This window comes from Notamacropus eugenii, chromosome 2 (genome assembly GCF_028372415.1).
Source record: "Notamacropus eugenii isolate mMacEug1 chromosome 2, mMacEug1.pri_v2, whole genome shotgun sequence".
In the NCBI taxonomy this organism is placed as follows: domain Eukaryota; kingdom Metazoa; phylum Chordata; class Mammalia; order Diprotodontia; family Macropodidae; genus Notamacropus; species Notamacropus eugenii.
This window is the reverse complement of record NC_092873.1, coordinates 422,744,514-422,769,144: the sequence shown is the minus strand read 5'-3', so window position 1 is coordinate 422,769,144 and position 24,631 is coordinate 422,744,514. Positions and strand designations below refer to the sequence as shown.

The 24,631-nt window shown below is 37.2% G+C and overlaps 1 protein-coding gene across 2 annotated transcripts in view; it reads left to right on the top strand.

Annotated features, from left to right (window-relative positions):
- The window catches only part of KCNK2 (potassium two pore domain channel subfamily K member 2), a 285,195-nt gene that overhangs the window by 64,365 nt on the left and 196,199 nt on the right, over positions 1 to 24,631 (top strand). Inside the window, exon 1 of one of the 2 annotated variants that reach the window (XM_072647841.1) lies at positions 8,042 to 8,271. The exons of the other annotated variant lie outside the window; for it this stretch is intronic. Coding sequence (XP_072503942.1) covers positions 8,163 to 8,271 — 109 coding nt within the window. The 5' untranslated portion in view covers positions 8,042 to 8,162. Of the gene's footprint in view, positions 1 to 8,041; positions 8,272 to 24,631 lie in introns of those variants that run through there. 2 annotated transcript variants of the gene reach the window in all.

Below are 24,631 nucleotides of genomic sequence, written 5' to 3'. Positions count from 1 at the left end.
ATGGGCACATATGCCTTCTTCCACTGGCATGGCACTTCTCCTATTCTCCACAATCTTTTAAATATCACTGATAATGTCTCAGCAATCACATCCGCTATCTTTTCCAACATTTCTGAGGATTTGGTTCATGTTGGCCAAGTCACTTGTATTCATCAGGGGCAGATACCACTCTCATCCAATATCCTGTAAGCTAGAGGATGAAGGCTTTTTGATAGCTTCCTATTTAAAATGACCTTAGTTCCTCTGCTAAGAAAACTTCAGTTGCTCCTCATTGTCATTAGGATAGAAGACATAACCAGCTGTTAGCATTTAACACCCTTCATAATCTGGTTCTAGTCTTTCCAGGCTGATTTCCAATAATTCTTGCACTCTGCATTCCAGCCAAAATAGCGCCACTACTGTTCCTTATATACAACACTCCATTGCCCACCTCTGTACAGGTTATCAACTGTGTCTGAAGTGTTTTCTCTTCTCTCCTATGTCTTTTTCCTTTTTTTTTACTTCTCTTCCAGGCTCAGCCCAAGGGCTGGCTGACTCAAGAAGCTAATGTTCCCTCAAACTAATTTTGCATTTTTTTTTGTCTATATACTAGGGGTTAGAGAACTGACATTCTGCAATTTATTTTTCAGAAGGAAAAGAATTCCATTTTAGCAGTAAGAGCTATTTGGGAGTACCATGGTAGATGTGAGCATTTCCTAAAGATCTTAAAGAGACTCTGTGTGTGTGTGTGTGTGTGTGTGTGTGTGTGTGTGAGAGAGAGAGAGAGAGAGAGAGAGACAGAGCGAGAGAGAGAGAGAGAGATACAGACTAGAAAGAGAGAAATAAGAAAGAGTGGGGACCTCAAGAACGGAGCAGCAGCAATGGAATTTGATTTCCTCAGCCATGCCCAGGATTTAATGAGCTGAGATGGAAAGAATTAGAACTACAGAGGCTATAGACTGAAAGAGAAACTGAATGGACAGACTAAAATGAAAAAGAAAAAGGAAGGCTGAGCTGTGGCAGATAATGGAAAGATCCAGGAGGGCTATTGACAGACTACAGAGGTATCGCCAAGTAGAAAATTGGAGCTAAAGTTACCAAGGTACTCGTTGTACTTATCATTTCAAAAAGCATATATTATTAATCATATATATATGTGTGTCACATATATGTACACATATGCACATATACATGCAGGGTACTCTCTCATACACATATGCACACACATGCACACACACGCACACACATGCACACACACATACACACATGCATACACACATACACACACACACATACACACTTCCAGCAGGTACTTTCCAGTCTTCTCTCTTCCTTTTATATTGGGAGATTTAACCTTTTAAAAAAAATGTTTCAGCAGTTCCCTATGATTCCCTGCTATGGTGCTTTATGGTATTTATCCCAAACAGAAAATTAAGAGTACAATCCTAGTAGATCAGAACCCCACCAGGTAGGAAATTTTCTAACGTTTAATCAGATTCCCCTCTCCAGCCCCAATGAACACTTATGCTTATCTCTAGCTAACCCCTTGCCTCTTTATGTCTGAGGCAAAGTTCAGGATACAGGACACTTATAGGTAAAAGAAGTAGGTAAAAAATATTGGAGTATCTGTTACTGGACAGACACAGAGAGATGAGCACTTGCTATGTGAGAGACAGTGGGCTAAGGACTGGTTTTACAAAGGCAAGGGAGTTGGAGATGGGAGTGAGTAGGCTGGGGTGGGTGGGGAAGGCACCTTCTCAGAGGCAAAGTGTATGCTGAGACAGATTTTAAGTGAACATGGCTGCTGAGGATACTTACTTAAATGGAAATTCAGGAGATAAATCCACCATTTAAAGAAGTATCCACAGAATATTCACTGAACTGAATTTCAAAGGATGGGGATAGTGGGAAAAGGGCAGATTTTTCAGTTTTTGAAGAAGTGAGTACATTGTCTGGTAACTTTAGCTGAAAAGACTTTGAGATTGTATAGCTATATTGCTATGAATCTAAATATTCATATATAAATAGATATTCATATATACTTGTATATATACAACACACATTAATATATACTTATATGAGCGCATACATCCATATATATGAACATTTATGTATATACACAATGATATAGGTACATACACATTACATATGTATAGGTAACATACATATGTGCATACATCCCTGCATGACTATGTGTGTGCATATATATAGTATATACATATATATATGGATAGATGGTATATGTGTGTATGTATGCATAGGTTGAATTAAGGCTAGAATGTAAGCTCTTTGAAATTTGTACTTGTATCTTCAGTGCCAGATACATAATAAATGCTTAATGAATGTTTGTTGATTAGTTTATTAGAAAGGAGCAGGAGTTGGAATACAGACGACTTCAGCTAGGTATGCTTCTTACTGAGAAGAAGGGGAAATGACTTGTAATCCATGGACAACAGCAGAAAGGATCAGGATGGGGGAGAGTGAACATTAAAGGAAGGGAGGTAGTTACTGAGTAAGGTGGCAGGGAGGGCCTGGAAGTGGCAAGTACTATGCCAGCTCCTCCCCTTGACTACATGAATCAGGAGTGTGAAGAAAGGCGCATTTAGCCTCAAAGTGAAAGCCAGAAGATGGATTTTCAGGAGAAAATAAAGACAGAATGAATGTGAAGAGACTTAGGACAAGGGGGGATTTTTTAATGACAAATATTCCAGAGAACATAATAGAAAGGAAGAAAAGGGAAAATAAGAATTCAAGGGACCTAGGACTGAACTGCATGAGGATGAAAGTGTACAGGAGAGGTAGCAAGGGAAAGGGATTTTCACCTAGACATAAGGTGGCTCTGATTCATAGGAATTAGAGGAGCTAATTGGGAACTTGCCAGCTATAGTGCATGGGGAGTACCAAGAATAGAGAGGCTAAATTGGCTTCAAGCTTCTAATTAGAGCTTTGAGTCAGTGCCTCTGCAGGTTCTTGTTTTAAGGTAGAGACCCTAGGACAGATTACAGCAGGGGAGACAGATTGTTTCTTTGATCAAAACCATATCAAGTCACCATAATAATGGGCAAACATTTATTGAGTGACTTTTCTGTGTAGGATATGGTGCTTTGCTGTAGTCCAAGGGAGAGGTTTGAGATGCAATCCAGTCCCTCAGAGTTTTTCTATGAGAAAGGCTAAGTCTACTACCTTCCTTGACAATGCAACAGCTGATCTTGGGGCTTTTCTAAGCTCTGGTCAACAAAAATATTAGGGCACTGAGAAAGAGCGGATGAAGAGTAGGGTGAGCTTGGAAAGTGGGCTTCTTTTTTTCCCTCCTTCTCCTAGTTATTAGCGGGTTAGATAAAAGACATTAGTTGTCTTCCCTCACCAATGGCCAAAACTGTGAGTTACAGTATGTTGGGGTGGGGGAGGGAAGTGATTTACAAAACTGAATAGATTAATTTCCTTTGCTTTAGGACTTTTTCTGGTGGTCTGTTCCAAAGTGTGGAGAAGCAGGGCAGTGACAAGATGACTATCTTTTGGATTTGATAACATGGGCCAGATGGGACTGTTACTGACATGGTCTAATTTAGTGCTTAAAGGCTGACTAGACAATAGTGGTTTAAGTTTGGCAGTTTTCTCAATTTATTACACTCAGTGTTTTGTAGTTGTGTATATTCTTTATTTCTGGCATTTATGCATAGTTGCCCTTTCCTTACCCCTACCCCACTAATCTTCTGAATTTACCTTACCTGGGTTGTGGCTGCCGTCTTCACTGGTTCCAGAGAGGGGGAGAGAGAGAGAGAGAGAGAGAGAGAGAGAGAGAGAGAGAGAGAGAGAGAGAGAGAGAGAGAGAGAGAGAGAGAGAATGAGAATGAGAATGATGACTAAGGTCTTGGTGGAGTTAAGAAAAGAAGGCAAATATTTGTTATCTTGGGGAAAATAGACATGTCTGTCTTCTTAGGGCATGTATCTATGTGTAACAGAACATCTCAAGAATTATCAAAATAGATTACAACTGCCCACTTCTGCTGTATGTGGGCACAAGTGACATTTTCAGAGGGAAGCTAAAAAGTATTGACAGCAATTATAAATACTAGGATATTGTATATAACATAATGACAAAGATTGTGCTTCATATTTGCCAGTTGAAGACATGGGATGCATAAAAGAAAAATAAATTAGGGAAGTGAACATCTGGTTAAGAAGGTGTTATCTAAGAATAAATGGAGTTTGGGTTGGGTAAGTTATCGTCAGCATTCCTTTTGCATATGAGTTGGACCATATGGCCATTAACGTCTCTTCCAGCTCTCAAATGTTGTGATTTCTTGAGACTGAGGTAAGGTTTACTGGGATTAGTTTTAGTGATGAATAGAGATGAGGTAAAGAGGAGGGAACGGTGGTGATGCTGAGATGTTTGGAGGAATGAATGAAGGGTTTGAAGGATCCAGTCCTTGTGATGAAATCTCCTATGATATAAGTACTGAGTACTCCCTAGGGTTTTGGAGCCATCCTAATTATGTATCTAAAGTTATTTAGATGTATTCTGTTCATTCCTAGAGGTGTAAAGTAGTAGCAAAAGGAGGACGTTTATGAGAGACACAGTTGGACCAAATGTCAGGAAAGAATTGGAGATAGAAATATTTCAAAATGGAATGATCGAAAGGAGGCAGTTTTCTTTCAGTTGAGATGTTTGAATCTTGGTGACATATTATCTCTATTGTCTAAGTATAGAGAAGTTCACTGCCAACAGATTGACTCTCATGTAAATCCATGAAAATTCCAAATGAGTATTTCCAAAAAATTTCCAAAACTAACATTTAATTCCAAATTAAAATTTCATGAACAAATGGTCCTGGTACATGCATTGGTAGACACTTTTTACCAATACGATATGCTAGGCAGGATCCTACGTCATTGAGGTAACCTTCTGTTATGGTTCAACATACCCTGAAACATTGTGTGACATGGAAGCAAAAACCAAACAACAACAACAACAAATTCAGGTTTTCTTCATGGAGGTAGAGTATCTGAAATGAAAGCAATGCCAGTTCAATTACTAGAATCTAGTTCAATTGCTAGAAAACAATGAGCAAATATGTTGAGCGTATTGTGTTCAATTCTGGGCATCACTTAAGAGTTGTCTTAATAGCTATCCTTAATATAGTATTTGAAAATTTGCAAAGTGCTTTATAAATATAATATCATTTTATCCTCACAACAACCATGGGAAATAGCTACTAATTTTTACAGAGGAAGAAACTATGAGAGACTGAGGTTAAGTGACTTGCCTAAGATCACACAGCTAGTAAGTATCTGAGACTGGATTTGAATTCACATTTTCCTCACTTCAAATCTACCCCAGACTTGGCAGCAAATTGAGGCATATCTCAATTCAAGGGTCTATACTAGCTTTATTCCCATCTATTTATCTCAGGTTAGATCTGCCACTTCAGCCAGTCTCAACCAATTGTCCCCCAGCTGCTTCCAGGGGAGATATTGAACTAGTAAAATTTTGTGGTTGAGACACCAGAAGCAAAAAGTAGCATCTGGATCAGAGTCAAAACTAGAATCAGCTAAATCCAAGTGCATTAGCAAGAGGCAGAGTCTTGAGATGAGCTATCCAACTTTGATACCAAAGCAGATAGCAACATGAGGGCAGAGGTCCCTCATCTTGCTACATTCCATGTTTTTCGGGTATGTATGTGTGTGTGTTTTCATGCCCAGTCATAGGCAACTGACTTTGCTCTCTAACTTTCTCTGAATTGACCTCAGCTAGTTAGTTTCCCTACCCTATGATAGCAATGATTTATCTCAATAGGGTCACAGACAGAGCATGGACATGAGGGACCTATTACATAATTTTGCCTTAGGCCAGTCTTGTTTGTAGTTTTAAAAAAGTCTTCAAAAATAGCACTTGGCTACTGTGTATAAAGTATTGGGTTTGGCATCTTTTAAATTGTGAATGTATTAGCTAGAAATGTGAATTTTTCCAATGTTCATAGGGCTGCTTTTTCCAATTAAATTTCAATAACCATGTCCAAAGCACATTTTTCGCTGTTTCGAAATCTGACCTTTCCAAATTTTCAGACTTTATAATTTTTTTTTTCATTCTTTGGGCTTAAGAGAAGAAATATTTTAATTGCTCTTAATGATATGAGTTTTTTCTGGTTAAAAAAATGAACAAAATAACCTTGAATAGGTTTTTCAAAATCCATTCATTGTTTTCTTAGGAAAGAGCATGAATTCTAGCTTAGCACACTGTTTCTTCTAGAGACAGGATATTTAGGAAAAGGTAAAACCAGGTAGAGAAATAGTTACAAATGTAATATTTGACGAAAGTAGGTTTATAATTATGAAACCTTCTGGGCAAACACTTAACTTGTTAAATTCTAATAAATTATTAATAATCTTCACTAAGCCAGATAGAACCAATTTTAAAATGTCATAATAGATGCAGTTAAGAATTATGAACATGATATGATGATTATAACACACTCCCTGACTGCCTTGACCAATGACATTGATTAGTCAGACAGTAAAGGTCTGTGACAGAGATAATTGTCTTTATTCAGTAAGTCAAAGGCTACTCTAGGGAATAAAACAACTCTACTGCAGGTCAAAGGTACAGATAATAATATGTGGCTTTCATGTGAAAGTAGGAGATGAGGAATGGAAAACAAAGATAGACACGAGGTGGTAGTTGAATAATGATCACTTTATTAATCCAACACTTGAGATCAAATCAAAACTCTTCAAATTGAAACAAGTCATCTCCCTGTAAAAATAACATATTTCTGTGACCATTTCAGACTTAACATAGTCTTTCATAAGTCTGTGAGATAAACAGCATGCAAATTATTATATTTGTTTTGCAATAGGAGAAGCTGAGGATCAGAGAGGCTAAGTCATTAACTTAGAATGCTAAGTATCAATTCTGAGATTCCCAAACTAGGTTGCTCTGGGCTCCAAACACTCTTTTCATTTTCATTTCCATTTCTCATGAACATAAGCTACAAGGAAACATTCTTCCAATGCCAATGCTCCAAGTTTGCAATATTAAATACCCACTGGATGTGTGCCATACGAGGAATAAACAGTGAATAGTGAATCATGCCTAACCTTCTAAGAGAGTGATGTAAAGGTGAAGGCAGGACAAATATACCTGAAGATTTCAATGGATCCATGCTTTCATCTAGGTAGGCACCACATCCCAAAATGAAGGTTGCAATTTGTCCACAACTTCTCATCCTTTGTGGTTTGTCCATGTCCTCAGAGGGGATACACGCAGTGTGTTAGATGTCGTCTCCTGGGTTACTTAAAATTCTGTGGCTAGCAAGTTAGTACTCAGACATGGTCTATGTATTATCACTTGATCTGAGTACATTAACCAACCTAGCAATCACCAAGCATTGACTGGGTACTCATTATGTTCTAGGGATAAAAAAGACAAAACTGTGTTAGGGATAAAAAAGACAAAAATGTGTTAGGGATAAAAAAGACAAAAATGAGAGTCCCTTCCCTTAAGGAGCTTACATTCCATCAGTTTACATACCAAAAGTACATACAAAATGCATGTGAATTAGATACAAAGTAATTTGTAGTGTGAAGATTAGCAGCTGAGAAAGATGATGAAAGTTCATATAGAAGGTGGTACTATTTTCATGACTGACACTTCTCTTTTTCTGAACATACATTTCTTAGGTGTTTTTTTTAAAATGTTACTTCTTGCATTTGTCATAATTGATAAGATATTGTCACTTCCATATCTACCATGCCTTTCACTCCTTCCCTTTGGGACATTTTCAACTATTCTTCTTTGATGACTGTGGTTTGCTATGAATTATAGTCACGTAGCATCAATGGGAAAAGTGATTTAAAAGATGGATTTTTTGTGGGTCAGGGAGCACTTTGGGATTTATAAAAGCACTACATACTTCCCCAAATGGCGCGCAGTCAACTTTATTTCTCCTATTCAATTCTGGACCAAGCTCATTGACTACCTACAGTGCCTGTTCAAAATATATGGTAGTGAGAGACTAATTCGATAAGCTTCCCACTCAACTACATCTCTCAGCCTGGAAAAAGAGGCATGCTTCATTCATTTTGTTTTTCCTTTGTGGATTGTTAGACCTATCTTTTTTGAGTGGTCGTGACTCTCATTGAAGAGGCTCTGTAGTATTCTGAGGCTTGATGCAATCAACACAATGTCATCTGAAAACAGGAGCATCGGGAGGACCTCACCATCTATAGGGAATCCCTCTTCCATTTGGACTCTGCATTGGACATCTTCCATGATGGTGGCAAATACCTTTGGTGAGTATACGTCTCTCTGTCTTATGCCTCAATTGATTGTAATAGTCAGAGGGTCATAGAATCAAGTTATCTGTTATTTTATCTTTCTAGGGAGGAAAATTTTATACTGGAAACTCCTTGCTGGCAGAGTCTTTAAATCGATGTTATGTTCTATTGTAACCAACTAATAGAAAATGTAGCAGGATCTTGTATTCTTTATACCTTTCAGTTAATTGTGTGCCTGAAAATGTGGACTGCTATAGAATCAATCAATAAACATTCATTAAGTGTTTAGTTTGTGTCAGGCACGGTGCTAAGTGCTAGAATATAAAAAGAGGCAAAAGACAGTCATTGCCCTCAAGGAGCTAGAAAATCATTTGAGAAATTCTGGCTACTCCCTTCTCACATTTTCATCAACGATACCTTCCATATAAGTGTAAATCATCATTATAAATATTTAAGAGAGATGAAAGAGTAGCCTTGTGAGTTGGCAGATGTTATGGATATTTAGCTTACTTTTTTAGTAACATTATTGTCCATGATTTTTTCTATTCTCTTGGTATTGTGTCCATATCAGATATCTGCATAATTGATTCTTCAATGAATTGAATATTTTGTTAACTCTAGTACAGATTTCTTCTTTGATATTATCTCACTGGTCTTTCTATCTTCACCTTTTCTAAGTGCCATTTCTATTTCTAGCACATTGCCTTCCTTGGAAATGCACACATGTGATATGTTGTTATCAATAATGAAAATCACTCATGCAAATACTGGCAGATCTGTCCATTGTTTTTGTCTGTTTATCTTCTAATTTCATCTATAAGTGATGGGATACAGTGACTTGCTTAGATTCCATGCCAAGCCTTTTGCAGATTCATTTCCTACTCTACCACTTTTGGAAAAATTTGCAGCAATGATGCTCCTAATCTTCTACAATCATCCACTGGAAGGTTTTACAAATGATTTTAAATTCTGAACTGATATTGCTCTTATCTATCTTATCTCTCTGCATGTCTAGGAGACCAAGAGTTTACTGCCTCAGGTGATTTCTGGGCTCATTTTGTTTCCTCGGTGTTAGCAGTACTTTATGGGCATTGTCTGTGGGAAATAGTAATAATTCATATCAATGTCTTTTCCTTTATCCAGTTCCCATTTTTCTGTACCAAGAACTTATTTGACTATTTGACTGTAATTGTTTACAGTGTCTTCTCATTTTTATCCTTCCTTTCAATTTGACATTGATTTTGAAATTTGCTTTAACAATTCAGTAGTCTGTCTGCTCATAGTTGATTTGGAAGTAAGTGACTTCCAAATTAGCAATCAATCATTTCCTGTTTCTTAAGGCATAGTCAAATTCACTTTTTATAATTTCAAGAATTTACCATATCCAGTACCATCCAGGTTTTTTTTTTAAAACAAAATCATTATTTAAATATTACTAAATATGCTAACCCAGTTTGACAGTTATTATCATTTGTAAATAGACTATTGATTACAGAGAAATTTAATCTGTCTAAAATCTAGGCAGGTCATCTTTTTGGAAATATTTTGTCAGCAGTTAACTTGAGTTACTTGATGTCCTTAAAAGTAATAAAATATATTCTTTTAAAATTATTGTTATGCAAATTTTAAAAAAATTTCCTCCTAATTAATTCAAGTATGTAAAATCAGCCTAAGGAGGGCCTTTACTCAAAAGTATTTTCCTTAGCAACTTACCACAGTGCTTGAAAGCCAAAGGTTTTGGAAGTAGCAAATTGGAATAGAAAGAACACCACTTTTTCAGTTAGACAACCTTGGTTTAAATGACAGGCCTGGTTCAAATATAAGCCTCCAGACTTGTTATCTATTTGATCTTGAGAAAACCATTTATGTCTCTCAGTTTCCTTATCTGCAAAATGAAGGAGTTGGATTAGATGGGTTCTACAGTCCATCTCTAAGTCTGTGATCCAACACCCCTATAACTTTGAGATAATGTATTAATGGCACCCTTAAAATGTACCTATGCTATTGTACCCGAAGAGGTATTGATCTGAAAGGAGTTAACATTACCATGGATTTATCAGACTAGCTAGCCACTTGGTATCTAGTTTTCCCTGAAAGAATGAGACCTTAAACATATATTTTGGTTGGAAGAAAGTGTTAGGAAGAGCCCAGGGCACAAAATCCCTCTTTAGAAGTGAGATGGGGTCACAAGTGTGAGCCCTGGGCTGCAGAAAAGCCCTGAATTTATGGGTATGGCATAGAGTGAATGTCTAAAAAGCAAGAAAAAAGCTAAAATGAAGCATAGGTAGAGGGCTATCAAAAATGTACAAAATCAGCTTTCTTTTCTCACAACATCGCCAAAGCCAGTTAGGATTAGCAGCTGAATAGAAGAGAATAGCCGGACCCAAATTTGTTTTGTTTGGGAAGATTTTTGCGCAGGAAGTGTCCTTAACAGCACCAAGACAGGCTAGGTGTGGGGGATAGAGACATGATCAGGAGGAGATGAGCCCTAGCAATGATCCCCATAGATCTGCAGAGAGGATGAGTCAGCAAGCTGTTGCTGGGAGGAAACTGACTAGAACTGTATGTGCTCATGCCATGAGGAGTGCAGACTTGATATCATTACCTGCACCACTCAAGCCAAAACACCACTTTCACCTGGTTTAACTAGGTAATTAAGGCAGAAATATGCAGGGCCTTGTTGTTGTTATTGGGGTTTTGGCTTGGATGCTCATGATAATTGCCTCAGTTCTAGGATCATGGGGTTTAGAGCAGGAAAGAACCATGCAGATCATTTGGACCAGATACTTTATTCTGTTTTATTATTTATTCTAAAAGTAGTAACCATCCAGAGAAGCTGACTTTCAAACACATGGACCCCCTTTGTTACTCACCCCCCCTGCAAATCTTATGTGAGATCACAAACTTCACTATTAAATGTGTATGTTAAACGTTAACAAAATGACAATATCTTCTTTGCCTCTGAGTACTCTTCTAAGCTCTTCTGATCATTTACTTCTCTTTGCTGTTGTTTTTATTTTTACATCATATCATTCTAGTCATTATCCATGTTTTCCGGACTCTACTTTTTTTTTTTTTCAATTCAATTCAACTCAATTCAATAAGCTTCAGCTAGGTGCCAGATGAAAGACTGGGTGGTGTAGTGAATATATAACTAGCCTCAGAACCAGGTTCGAGTACTGCTCCGACACAAACTGCATGATCCCAGGCAAGTCTCTTAAAGTCTCGCTGATCTAGGCTACTCTGTAACTATTGGTTGCAAATAAAGTATCATGGGAGTTTCCTCTTCTGAGAGTTCTCCTCATTGGCAGAATATGCCATATACTGTACTAAGTTCTGAGACATAAAGACAAAAAGGAAATAGTCACTACCCTGCATTACTTCATGTACATTTTTCTATATTTATTTTATTCTTCAAAATCATTACTTTTCATGGAATAGTAATATTCTTTTATACTCATATATTCCAATTTAGTCAACCATCCTCTACTCTAGACACAGGATGTTTTCTGTTTTTGTTTTGCTTTTATCAACAGAGATGCTACCAATATTTTTATGTTCCTGGTGTTAGATGGAAGGTCAGTTATTAGAAAAGCCTTACTGAATTTGTAGACACTCAACCCCATGTTGGCAATAGGATGAAGAATTTAGGTGGCACAGTGAATAGAGCACTTGATCTGGAGTCAGGAAGACTCATCTTCCTGATTTCAAATCTGGTTTCAGACACTTACTAGCTATGTGACTCTGGGCAAGTCACTTTACCCTGTTTGCCTCAATTTCCCATCTGTAAAATGAGCTGGAGAAGGAAATGACAAACAATTCCAGTATCTTTTGCCAAGAAAATCCTAAATTGGATTGAAATGATTGAACAACTCTTAAGCACCATTCACTAATTTGAAAAATTATGATCCACATTAGTTGAGGGCATACTTGCACTGAAGAAATTACAAATCCTTAGGGAATTGAAGTGAGAATATTTTTGCACAGAAAATGGTGGCTATTTTTTTTTTTAAATTCAATAACATTCTGAACAAACTCTCAGGTGAGGAAAATGAGGTAGAGATGTGATTTATCCAAAGTCAGACAGATAAGTAGCAGAGCCAAGACTGAATATTCTCCAACTCCCAAATTCAGCCGTCTTTGTGGTGGTGGTCCACACCAACATGGAGCCCTTCCCTCCTCCCTTTTTAACCTGGATCTGTGTAGACACAACCAACAGAAAGCAAACATCTATGATTTTTGGCCTAGAAAAAGTCAGAAATTCCCTCCAAATGAGGTCTGCTGTAGTTCATCTGCCTCACCCTTGTGATGTGACTATTGTATTAAAGTTCTTAATCTAGCAGACAGAAAGAGGAGTTTCTCTCTCCTTAGGTAATTCAAACAGAGATTGCCCAAGTTTAGCAGGCTGAGGCTTGTTCAGTATTTTCTATGGAGCTCTCCTTTACAACACAGAGACTCTGCAGGAAGCATCTTAGAAAGTCCATTTTTCCTTTGAATCTGGTAAGAATCCATTGAGTCCAGTGTCCAAGAAACAAAAGACAGGATTGTGATGATGGAAATTCTTGATATTTGGGCCATGTTAAGCTAAGCTTCTTATATTCTTAAATACAGGAGGAAAGACCTTGTTAGAGTATAGTTATTAGTACAGAAGTGTCCTGACTGAAACCCAACTCTGGTAATTATATTACTTATCCCTAAATGGTCCCTAAATTTATCCCTAACTTGTTTATTCCTAGATTTCCTTGTAATTTTAGCTGGGAAAAGGTATAACCTCTGTGTCTTATAACCTCACTATTCTCCCTGTGTTTCCTGTGCTGGCATGCTGTCTAGTGGTACAGTGTTTAAATAATGACTATACCTTGCCCATAGGTCATGTAATTACTGTATTCACTTGTATTTGGGGAATGGATAAAGTGGATCTGTGAGTGAAATATTAAGGACATTTGGAGATATATGGTGTGATAGGCATGTGGGTTTATAAGAGGACACAGATATAATATAACTGTAAAACTGATGAAGGAAGTAGCCACATTAAAGCTCTAAGCCATTTGCCCCAATGCACACACAAATGTATTTCACTACATACAGAAGCTTCTTGTGCCTGGCAGATTTAATCTGGGGGGGTTTCTGATCTGCCATTCAGTTCTGAAGTCCTTTTCTTCCTACAACTTTAGGTGAACCTTTGCACATATCTTAGGTACTTATTGTGTTCTATTCTGTATTATAATTATTTCTGTTGGATAGCCTTTTCTACAGTATAAGATCCTTTAGTTATCTATTTATTTGTTGAAGAGGTTGGTATAAATTAATATTTTGAAATCAAATTCCATTTTATTTTAATTAAGAGAACTCACTTTTTAGACAACCCTGTAGGGAATCTTTGCTATAATCAGGGAGTCAGGGGAGTTTAGTCATGAGAGCAGGAAGCCAACAGTTGCTGTAAATAACCCCAGTTAGGGATGAGCCTCTCTGCCAATGAGAGGCTATCTGAAGGCATCCTATAAAAGCAAGAACCCCCATCTTTGCGTTGTTGTTCTTATTCAGTCATTTCAGTTGTGTTTGACTCTTTGTGACCCCATTGGAGGTTTTCTTGGTAAAGAGACTGGATTGGTTTACCATTTCCTTCTACAGTTAGTTTTACAGATGAGGAAAGTGAGGCAAATAGAGTTAAGTGACTTGCCCACAGTCATCAGCCTCACCTTTGTGATATGGAAAGAATTAATTTAGCAAACAGAAAGAGTATCTTTCTCCTTGAGTGATTTAAGCAGAGATTACCTTGCTAGGTAAGGTCTGAGGCCAGATTTGAATTCAGGAAGATGAGTCTTCCTGACTCCAGACCTGGTACTCTACCCACTGTACCCTCCCTACCCCCCTCCATATCAGGTACGTGTTCCTTAAACCAGTTTTTGTCCTTTGCCTACAGAAGAGAATGTATTGACAGAAGGAAGAGAAAGAGAGTTAGCTAAGACCTCACTATTGGTTGACCAGTGTAGCCCTAGGGTGTCTGATTATCTCATTAGCCTTCCCTGGTATCTCTGCCTACATGTCCCTGTGTTTTATGTTTTAGACTGTGAAATATAAGCTCTTAGAAACCTTGCTGTTTGTCATTCAGTTGTTTCGGTCATGACCAACTCTTCATGACTCCATTTGTTTTGGTAAAGATACAGGAGTGATTTATCATTTCCTTCTATCATTTTACAGATGAGTAAACTGAGGCAAACAGGGGTAAGTGACTTGCCCAGGGTCACACAGCTAGTAAGTATTTCAGGCTAGATTTGAACTCACAGAAAAGAGTCTTCCTGACTTCAGGCCTTCCACTCTATCTACTATACCACATTACTGCCCACTTCAGCTCTTAGAATATGCTAACTACATAATATGCCAACAAGCTAAGCAATTATGACTGTTACAAAATGAACACTACTTCTGAGTTCTGTACCAGTGGTTACAGAACCTTTACAAATCATTTCATAAAGCCCTAAACCAGTCCCTCATTTATCTAAGTTTTTGAAGTTTAGATTTTTGAATATGAGTTTTCTTAAATCAAGATGAACTGCCTGGCATATAGTAGGCATTTTATAAATGCTTGCTTACTGATATGATAAAATGATCTGTAAACCATAAGAAATATCACACTGGAAGGGTATATTTTGCTAATACTACTTCCCTAAGTAGCAGGAAAATTTATACTTTTTTTCTTTCAGATTTTTATAAATGGCTATGTTTGTGTTGGTCTTAATTCCAAAACAGATCTACTAAAGAAAAACAAGCAACTAAGCAAGATTGAGAAGACTTAGCATTTGTCAGATTTGTGAACAGGAGAGACAAGTGAAGCATGCTAAAATAGTGAAAGCATAAAAGTAGCAGACCAAAATTCTTTTGCTAACTAGACTTGCAATGAGACATACTAAGACTTTGGGCAAGTCAAGACATCCTACTTCAGTTTTCTTTTTGTCTTCAATGAAAATTAAGGGCCCTGAAGCTAGCAGGTGAAAAGGGCTTTGTCAAAGCAAGGTGCTATAATAAAATTATTTAGGCAATTAAATAGCAAAGATCTCTTGTACAAGTAATTATTCTGTTTCCACAGATGTGCCATGACTTCATGGAAGAAAACTTGGATGGTGCTGTGTTAGCAGTTTTTGTTCAGCATTGTAGTTGTTCTGAGATCTCCTTAGAAGAAGAAGTGGAGGGAGCTGAGGAAGTAGATGCCCCTTCTAAACTTGCAGCATTTATTGAGCTAGTTTCCAAAGATCCATGTGGTTGCCTTTTTTTTTCTCAATGTCTGAATCATGGATTTTATTTCTCCAGCATAGCAGTCAGTTGGATTATGCTCATGGTGATCAAATGCTGATTCTTGTTCCGTCTCGAGTTTTAGCTGAAATTTGTGATCCCTGACTCTTTCTAGAGTTTCTAGTTCTATACAAGAAATATTTGGGGATAGCTGAGTAAGTCAAAGTAGAAGGGATATATCGAATGATTACTATTGCCTTCTCCTTGACCATGGTAGGAGCAGCAGGGGGGTATTTCCTGGTATGGTGGAAAGAGCATTTCAAATTGGACACACTTGAGTTTGAGTCCTCATTCCAATATGGGTATGGTCATTCATATAACTAGCAATATACCATAGGCAAGTGCCCATAGCCAAAATCATTGTTTTCCTCCCTAGACCTAGCCTTCCTCCAAACTCTATAGGGTCAGCCATCATTTTCCAAACCATTCAGGTCTGCTGCCTCAGAATCACCTTTAACTGTTACTTCTCTTAGACATCCCTTAACCAATCAGTTGCCAAGTCCTATTGACTTTCCCTCCTTAACATGTCCTTTACCCTTTCCTTTATTTCCTTTTGGATGGTCACATAATAACAACTAGCCTTAGTGCTTAAAGTTTGCAAAGTGCTTTACATGTTATCTCAATTGATATTCACATTGACCCTATGGGATACATGCCATTATTGTCTAGTTCTGACTGTTATCATCTTTTCATTGGAATATATTAGCATACTAGTAATTGATCTTCCTTCTTTCTGTCTTTCTGATCTATTCTTCATACAGCTGCCAAAAAAGAAAAAAAAAAAGTCTTGCTAAGTCATGGGTCTGACCTAGTTACTCCCTGCTCAAAAATCTTCAGTGATGCCCTGTTGCATCTAGGATAAAATACAAATTTGATAGCCTGACATTTAAGGCCCTCCACAATCTGGCTTTGACTTACTTTTCCAGCTTTCTCACTTCATATGCTCTATGTGCCCGCCAGACTGGAGGACTTAGCTATTTCCTGAGCTTGCCATTCCATTTCCTGACCCTGCTCATTTGCACAAGGTATACTTTATTTTCTAATTGTACTTTCTTCTTATCTCCAACTTGTATAATTCTTCCCTTTCTTCCTTCAGTCACTAAATTACTAATTAATCAGCATTTATTAAGCACCTACTCTGTGCCAGGCACTGTGCTGAGCTCTGGAGTTACAAAAAGAAGTAAAAGATAGTCCCTGCCCTCAAGGAGTTTATAATCTAATCATTCAAGGGTCATGGGTACCCCCTCCATACATCCTTCTCTGATCCCTCTTCCTGACAACTGTTAGTACCATCTCTCTCTTCAGATTTTCTTCGAGCACTTTGATCTCTCCCTTACCCTGCTCCCTCTCTACTATATTTAGTTGTGGACATTTTTGTATCTTACAGTAGAACATAGTTCTTTTTAGAACATAGATATTTATTTCAATTTATGTTTTTGAATCTGAGGCATCTAACAATGCAAGAGGGTCATATATAGATTTAGTGGTGCTTAGGAAAGGTCTGTTGAAGCAAATTAATCTTGATTCAGTGGAATCAATCTTGATCTAGCTAAACCTCAGTTTCCTCATCTCTAACATGAAAGGAATGATTCTTATTGTCCCTGCCTTCCAGGCTTGTTATTGGATGGATCAAATGGGATCATATGTACACACTTTTTGACTATAAAACATTATATAAATGTGAGCTATCATTATCGGACCTTTTGATTTCAACCTTGGGTTCAAAGTGTTGCACATTGGAGGATAGGGTTTAGCCTGCATTTTGTCATCACATCTGGGCCTTGCAGAACAAGCGTCTGGTACAGAAAGAAGTCACTAAACAGGTTTCATAGCCTTGTGGTTAAATCCTAAACTGTCTGAGTTATGCAGATATAGTGCAAGAGGGAAAGAATTCAAAATCTGAGATTGATGCAGATGACATCCATCAAAAAAGGCAAAAGAAACACTACAGTTAATTACCAAAGAAGGTTGGCAAGACATTTTGGAATCTGTGCAATGCACTATTGGCTTTCTTTCTTGGGAAGAATATCAATGGAAAATACTAATCAGGTTTTTTTCCATATACCAGTCATCCAAAACCAAACCACCACAAAATTCAACTTTCCACTGTTGGGATAGATGTGAAAAAGGGGAAAAATAGGTAGTTCATACCACTCAGAGTTACATGTGGTTGCTAAAAGATTTCCATAAACAAATTTTTAAAAAGGGAAAGCAGGATATAGTTGTGATGTGTATGTATGTACACGTGTGTGAGGGGTATCTGGACAACTGCAGTTGATCTTTGCTAAAAGCTCATAGAATGACCGAATTAAGGAGTTGGAAGGCATCTTAGAAGCTCTGTAGTCCAAACCATGTCTGAACAAAAATGTCATCTGCAATATCTCTGAAAAGTATTAATTCATCCTCAACTTAGAAAACAACTAAAAAAAGTTGTGAAGGGAGCTCACAACTTCCAAAGAAAGCCTATTCCATTTTTGAATGGTTCTAATTGTTCAGAAAAAAAAATCCTGCAATTTCTTTCTATTCTGTATTGTTCAACCCACTGGAGCCAAACAGACAACTCTCACCTTTTTTTCACTTGTCAGTATCTCCAATAATTGAAGATAAAAGATTATATTTCCCCTCTTCCAGGCTACACATCCCCCATCCCTTCAACTGATCCTTATGTACCATGGAGTCCTGTCTCCTTACCATTCTGGCTGCTGACCTCTGGATGCAGTCCCATCTTGTCAATATTTTTCCTAAAATATGCCACTCAACTGAAAACAATTCTGCAGATGTGATCTGATAGTGACAGAATGCAGCAGGAATATCACCCCCCTTGTTTGAGAGAATGATGTCTCTCAGTGTAGCCTGGGATCATCTTACTTTTTTGTTTGCCATGTCACGGTGTTATTAAATCTGACACTACATTACCCTAAAACTCGTAGATATTTTTCATTTGAATTGCAGTTTTGCCAGGTCTATCCTGGCATTATGAAATTAAAATTTCAAACCCAAGGATAAGACTTTAAATTTCCCTATTAAATACCATTAAATACTATTAAATTAGTAGTTTTTATGTTATCAAAACCTTTTGAGATCCTATTATTCACCATGTTAATTTTCCTTCCATTTTCTTGAATATGACTTTTAAATAAAAATATGCCATCTAGGTCTTATCCAAATCATTGATTAAAAATGATAAAAAGCACAATGACAAAGAGAGATCCTAGGAACCCAGTAGTAGATGCCCTGTTCTGGGTTCATTTCAGACTATTAATGATGACTTTGGGGGGATGGTCATTGGTCCAAGTAACAACATACCTAACTATATTACCTTCTAGCTCACATATCTCTGTTTTGTCCTCAACATCATCTGTGAGACTTTAAGTGTTTTACTAAAATATAGTGCTACTGTGGGAGAGGGGAATATCCTCAATTCTAACATCAGTTGATGTACTATGAATGAAGTTTTGTATATTGACACAAGATGGTTTATAAAACCCTATGATCTCTTGAGAGACAGCTAGGTGGCACAGTGGATAGTTGCTGGGACTGCAGTCAGGATAACCTGAATTCAAATCTAGCCATAGACAGTTACTAGTTGTGTGATTCAGGAACGTCACTTAACTTCTGTCTGCTTCTGTTTCCTCATGTGTAAAATAAGGTTAATAATGGTATGCACCTCACAGGTTGTTCTGAGGATTAAATGAGATAATATTTGTAAAGTGCTTAGCAAAGTGACTAGCACATAGTAGGTGCTTAATAAATGCCTATTTTCTTCCTTCCTTGCTTCTTTTTTGTAAGGCATGAATCTCTGATTGGGTCAATAAAGAGAGCAGTATGAATAGCTAAGTCAAATCCACCGAATCTATGTATAAAATAGCTCTCAGTCCATTGATAACTCACTTATCCAGTGTTAGAAAACATCAGTTTGGGAGTTGGAGGTTCTAGTTCAAGCCAAGTCCCTGGAAGAAAACCATTCTTGGGAATTGAGTGAGGAAGATTTTTTTCCTCTCTTTTTTCCCCTGTCTCTTGCATTGACCATGTTCTCAGAATGAAGAGACCAGGAGGAGATAATGATCCAAGTGGGAGTGACTGACACAGCGCAAAACGTGGGCAAACACAGATACAGACAGATATGTGAAGATATGGCTACCTAAGGGAAGAAGCAGCTTTAAGAACTAGTTCATGCTCTAGAAGAGAGGAGTGACTATGGACTTAGTAAAGAACTTCTGTGAGTCAAAAGCCCTAGTCACAATATTCTCTATGTTTCTCTTACTATCACTGTATCTTAAGTTTATGCTCACTCTCACCTGGGACACCATGTATATTTGTGGGAGAGTATGTCCCATGCTATTGTTTTGTGGGGATCAGTTTTGTATGAACTGTTCCTGCTATATACTTGCTTAGTTAATACTCATTCTAAAAGCTAATTGTTTGGCTAATAATCAGTGGGAACCAAATTGGTGGAAGTTTGTGAGCAACAGAGCCTCTTATGATTATCCCTGAAAAGTAGTCAGCTAATCTATGGGGACCTAACCTCTTGGTACTATTGAGAGTTTGGTGCATGAATCCAGGTAGGCTACTGTACTATTTCTAAAGCATTCCTTAATCTACCAGCCTAATAACTGCCACAAAATAAAATAAATACACAGATAAATGGACAGATTATCAGATAAATTAATAAGTGAGAGTAAATTGGTATGAATTGTTCTTAATAAAACTATGCTTGTTTCAATGTTTTCCCAACTTCCATTTCTAAATGCTTACAATCTATTTATTTAATTATAAATTCTAAATTTTTTCCAAGACTCAGTCAAGCTCACTGACTTATAGTTGTGTGATGCATGTTCTTATTTCTTTTAAAAATTAGAATATTTGTTCTCTTTTGATTTGCTGGCTTCTTTCCTGTTTTTCACAGCTTGGAAAAGCATTCACAATGGCTACTTCTTTCAGTACCCTAGAATGTAGCTTTTCCAGGCTTCATTTGTCTTGGGCTTTAACTTTCTTTACCATTTTCATTTTATCCTTCACAATATTAAAACTATTCTTGGAAGAGAAAACAGAAACAAATTATGAGTTGAGAAGTTTTGCCTTCTTTCTCTCATCTGTTATATGCATGTGTGTGTGTGTGTATGCAGATACCACCTAATCCTGCACCCTGTACCTTTGTGACTTGGCAAATCATTTGACCTCTTTAGACCTCACTTCCCTCATCTATTGAACAAGGAATTTGGATTGGAAGTCCTCTAAAATTCCACTATGATCTAAGTATATGGTGGTGTGATCATCGATTATTTTCCCTCTAGAGGAGTGATGGTGTTCTTGTCAAGAGTAGAGCTAAATGAAAAAAGGTTCTTTTTGTAGTTCTTGCTATCATCAACCACAGTTCATACTCAGCTTTTACCTTCTGAGATGTTTTTCATACTAATCTTTAAAATAATTTCTCCATCACCTGCCTTATTAAAAAATCTGAGTTCATTGATGAGTTTCCTCTGCATCCACATTAATATCTTTAAAAAATTCCAATTTTTGGTTTTGTCTTCAAAATTTCATTTTTTTGTATGTTTCCCATCCCTCTTGGACAATTGTCCATGTGGAATTTTGTATTCTTCTTATCTAATGCTTTGATTTCTCTCTCAAAGTATTGGCTATAGATTCCCCCTCCTTTTCAAGCATAAATTTTTAAAGTTGTTTTTACTTTATTTTAAAATTTCATGTGTTTATTTTTAGCTTTTAACATTCATTTCCACAAGATTTTGAGTTCCAAATTTTCTCTCCATCTCTACTCTTTCCCCACCTCAAGATGGCATGCATTCTGATTACCCCTTCCCCACATGTGCCCTCCCTTTTATCCTCTCTCCTTCTTATCCCTTCCCCTTTACTTTCTGAAGGGCAAGATAGATTTCTATACCTCACTGCCTGTATATCATATTTCCCAGTTGCATGTAGAAACAATTTTTTAAGATTTGGTTTTAAAACTCAGTTCCAGATTCTCTCCCTTCTTCTCTCCCCATCCACCCTCACTGAGAAGACAAACAATTCAATATAGGTTACAAATGCATAGTCATGGAAAACACTTCCATAACACTCATGTTGTGAGACGAACTACATTTCCCTCCTTCCTATCTGGCCCCCCCAATTATTCTATTTTCTCCTTTGACCCTGTCCTTTTTCAAAAGTGTTTGCTTCTGACTATGCCCTCCCCCAATCTGTCCTTCCTTCTATCACCTACATCTTATCCCCTCTCCCCTACTTTCCCACAGGGTAAGATAACCAATTGAGTATGTATATTTTTTCCTCTTTAAGCCAAATCCAGTGAGAGTAAGATTCACTCATTGCTTCTCATCTCCTCCCTTTTCCCCTCCATTGTGGGACCTTTTTCTTGTCTCTTTTGTGTAAGATAATTTACCCCATTCTATTTCTCCCTTTCTCCTTCTTCCAATATGTCCCTCTCTCACCCCTTATTTTTATTTTTTAGATATCATCCCTTCATATTCAATTCACTCTGTGTCATCTATCTATCTGTCTGTCTGTCTGTCTGTCTATCTATGTATTACAAATACCATCTTTCCATGTAGGAAGGTGAACAGTTAAACTTTAATAAGCATCTTATTATTTCTCTTTCCTGTTTACCTTGTCATGCTTCTCTTGATTCTTGTATTTGAAAGTCAAATTTTCTATTCAGCTCTGGTCTTTTCAGTGAGAATGCTTGAAAGTCCTCTATTTTGTTGAATGTCCATTTTTTCCCTTGAAGGATTATATTTAGTTTTGCCAGGTAGGTGATTCTTGGTTTTAATTCTAGCTCCTCTGATCTCTGGAATATCATATTCTAAGCCCTTTGATCCCTTAATGTAGAAGCGCTAGATCTTGTCATCCTGATTTCTATTCCCACAATACTCAAATTGCTTCTTTTTTGGTTGCTGGAAACATTTTCTTCCTGACCTGGGAAATCTGGAATTTGGCTATAATATCCCTAGGAATTTTCCTTTTAGGATCTCTTTCCAGAGATGATTGGTGGATTCTTTCCATTTCTATTTTGCCCTCTGGTTCTAGAATATAAGGGCAGTTTTCCTTAATAATTTCTTGAAAGATGATGTCTAGGCTCTTATTTTTTGATCATGATTTTCAGGTAGTCCAGTAGTTTTTTAATTGTCTCTCCTACATCTATTTTCCAAGTCAGTGGTTTTTCCAATGAGATATTTCATATTGTTTTCTAATTCTTCATTTTTGGGGTTCTGTTTTATAATTTCTTGATTTGTCATAAGGTCATTAGTTTCTATTTGCTCCAGTCTAATTTTGAAGGAATTATTTTCTTCAGTGAGCTTTTGGACCTCCTTTTCCATTTGGCCAATTCTGCTTTTTAAGGCATTCTTCTCCTCCTTGGATTTTTGGACTTCTTTTGCCATTTGGGTTAGTCTATTTTTAAGGTGTCATTTTCTTCAGTATTTTTTGGGGTCTCCTTTAGCAAGTTGCTGACTCGATTTTCATGATTTTCTTGCATCACCCTATTTTTGTTCCCAATTTTTTTCTCTACTTCTTTTACTTGATTTTCAACATTTTTTTTTAAACTCTTCTATGGATGGCCTGCAACCAATTCATATTTTTCTTGGAGGCTTTTGCTATAGGAGCTTTGACTTTGTTGTCTTTTTCTGTTTGTATGTTTTGATCTTCCTTGTCACTAAAGTAAGATTCTATGGTCTGAATTCTTTTATGGTATTTACGCATCTTTCCAGCCAAACACTTGATTTTCCCTCTCTTTGTCAAGGTAGAACTCTGCTTCCAGTGGGTGTGGGAGTCAGGTTCAATATACTGTCCCAGGCTTCAGGGATTTTTGTATCAGTTGCTCACATGATCCCCCACAGTCTGTGGGCCCAGAGCACCAGGAAGCAGCTTTTGCTGCTGCCCTCCACCACTCCCACCTCTCTGGAGCTGGGGCCATGCCTACTACACTCCACTGTCTTCCTGGTGTGATGAGATTTGTTTTACTCTGTCATTTTGGTAGCTCTAGAATTTGTTTAGAGTCATTTTTACAGCTATTTGGGGGGCTTTGGGGGAGAGCTCAGGGAAGTCCCTACTTTCACTCTGCCATGTTGGCTCTGCTCTCCCATAAATTTTTATCTTAATAGTATTTTTTTCCAATTACATATAAATATAGCTTTCAACATTCATTGTAAGATTCTGAGTTCCAAATTTTTCTCCCTACCTCCGTTTCCCTCCCACTGCACAAGACAGCAAGCAGTCTTATATAAGGTATATATGTACAATCATGCTAAACATATTTCCAAGTTAGTCATGTTGTGAAAGAAGAGCCAGAATAAAAGGGAAGAAACTATGAGAAAGGAAAAAAAATCTAAAAAAGTGAAAATATGCTTTATTTTGCATTCAGACTCCATAGTTCTTTCTTTGGATGTAGTTAGCATTTTCCATGAGTCTTTGGGAGTGGTCTTGGATCATTGTATTGCTGAAAAGACCCAAGTCTGTCATAGCTGATCATTGCACAATGTTGCTGTCACTGTGTACAATATTTTCCTGGTTCTGTTCACTTCACTCAGCAGGAATTTGTATAAGTCTTTCCAGGTTTTTCTTAGTTCTTATATTTTTTATTTATTTTTATTTATTTATTTATATTTTTATTTATATTATTTCTTATAGAACAATACTATTTCATTGCATTCATATACTACAACTTGTTCAGCCATTCCCCAGTTAATGGGTATCCCCTCAATTTCCAAATCTTTGACACCACAAAGAGAGCAGCTATAAATATTTTTACACATGTGGTCCTTTTCCCTTTCTTTATGATCTCTTTGGGATATAGAACTAATAGTGGCATTGCTGGATCAAAAGGTATGCATGGTTTTATAGTGCTTTGGGTCTATCATAAATTTTAAGGTAGAATAGTCAATACCTCCCCCAAGGTTCTCATCATTTCTACCCCAATACCTGGTCCTTTCTTGTTGCTCAGAATACAGTTTACTTGTCTTTCTTTCACACTTTGAAGAATTAAATTATAATTGGCACAAGCCAAAATTTTATTAAAATAAAATTATCAAAATAAAGTTTCCTCCAAAGAGAAAATTTGACAATTCCCTTTGAA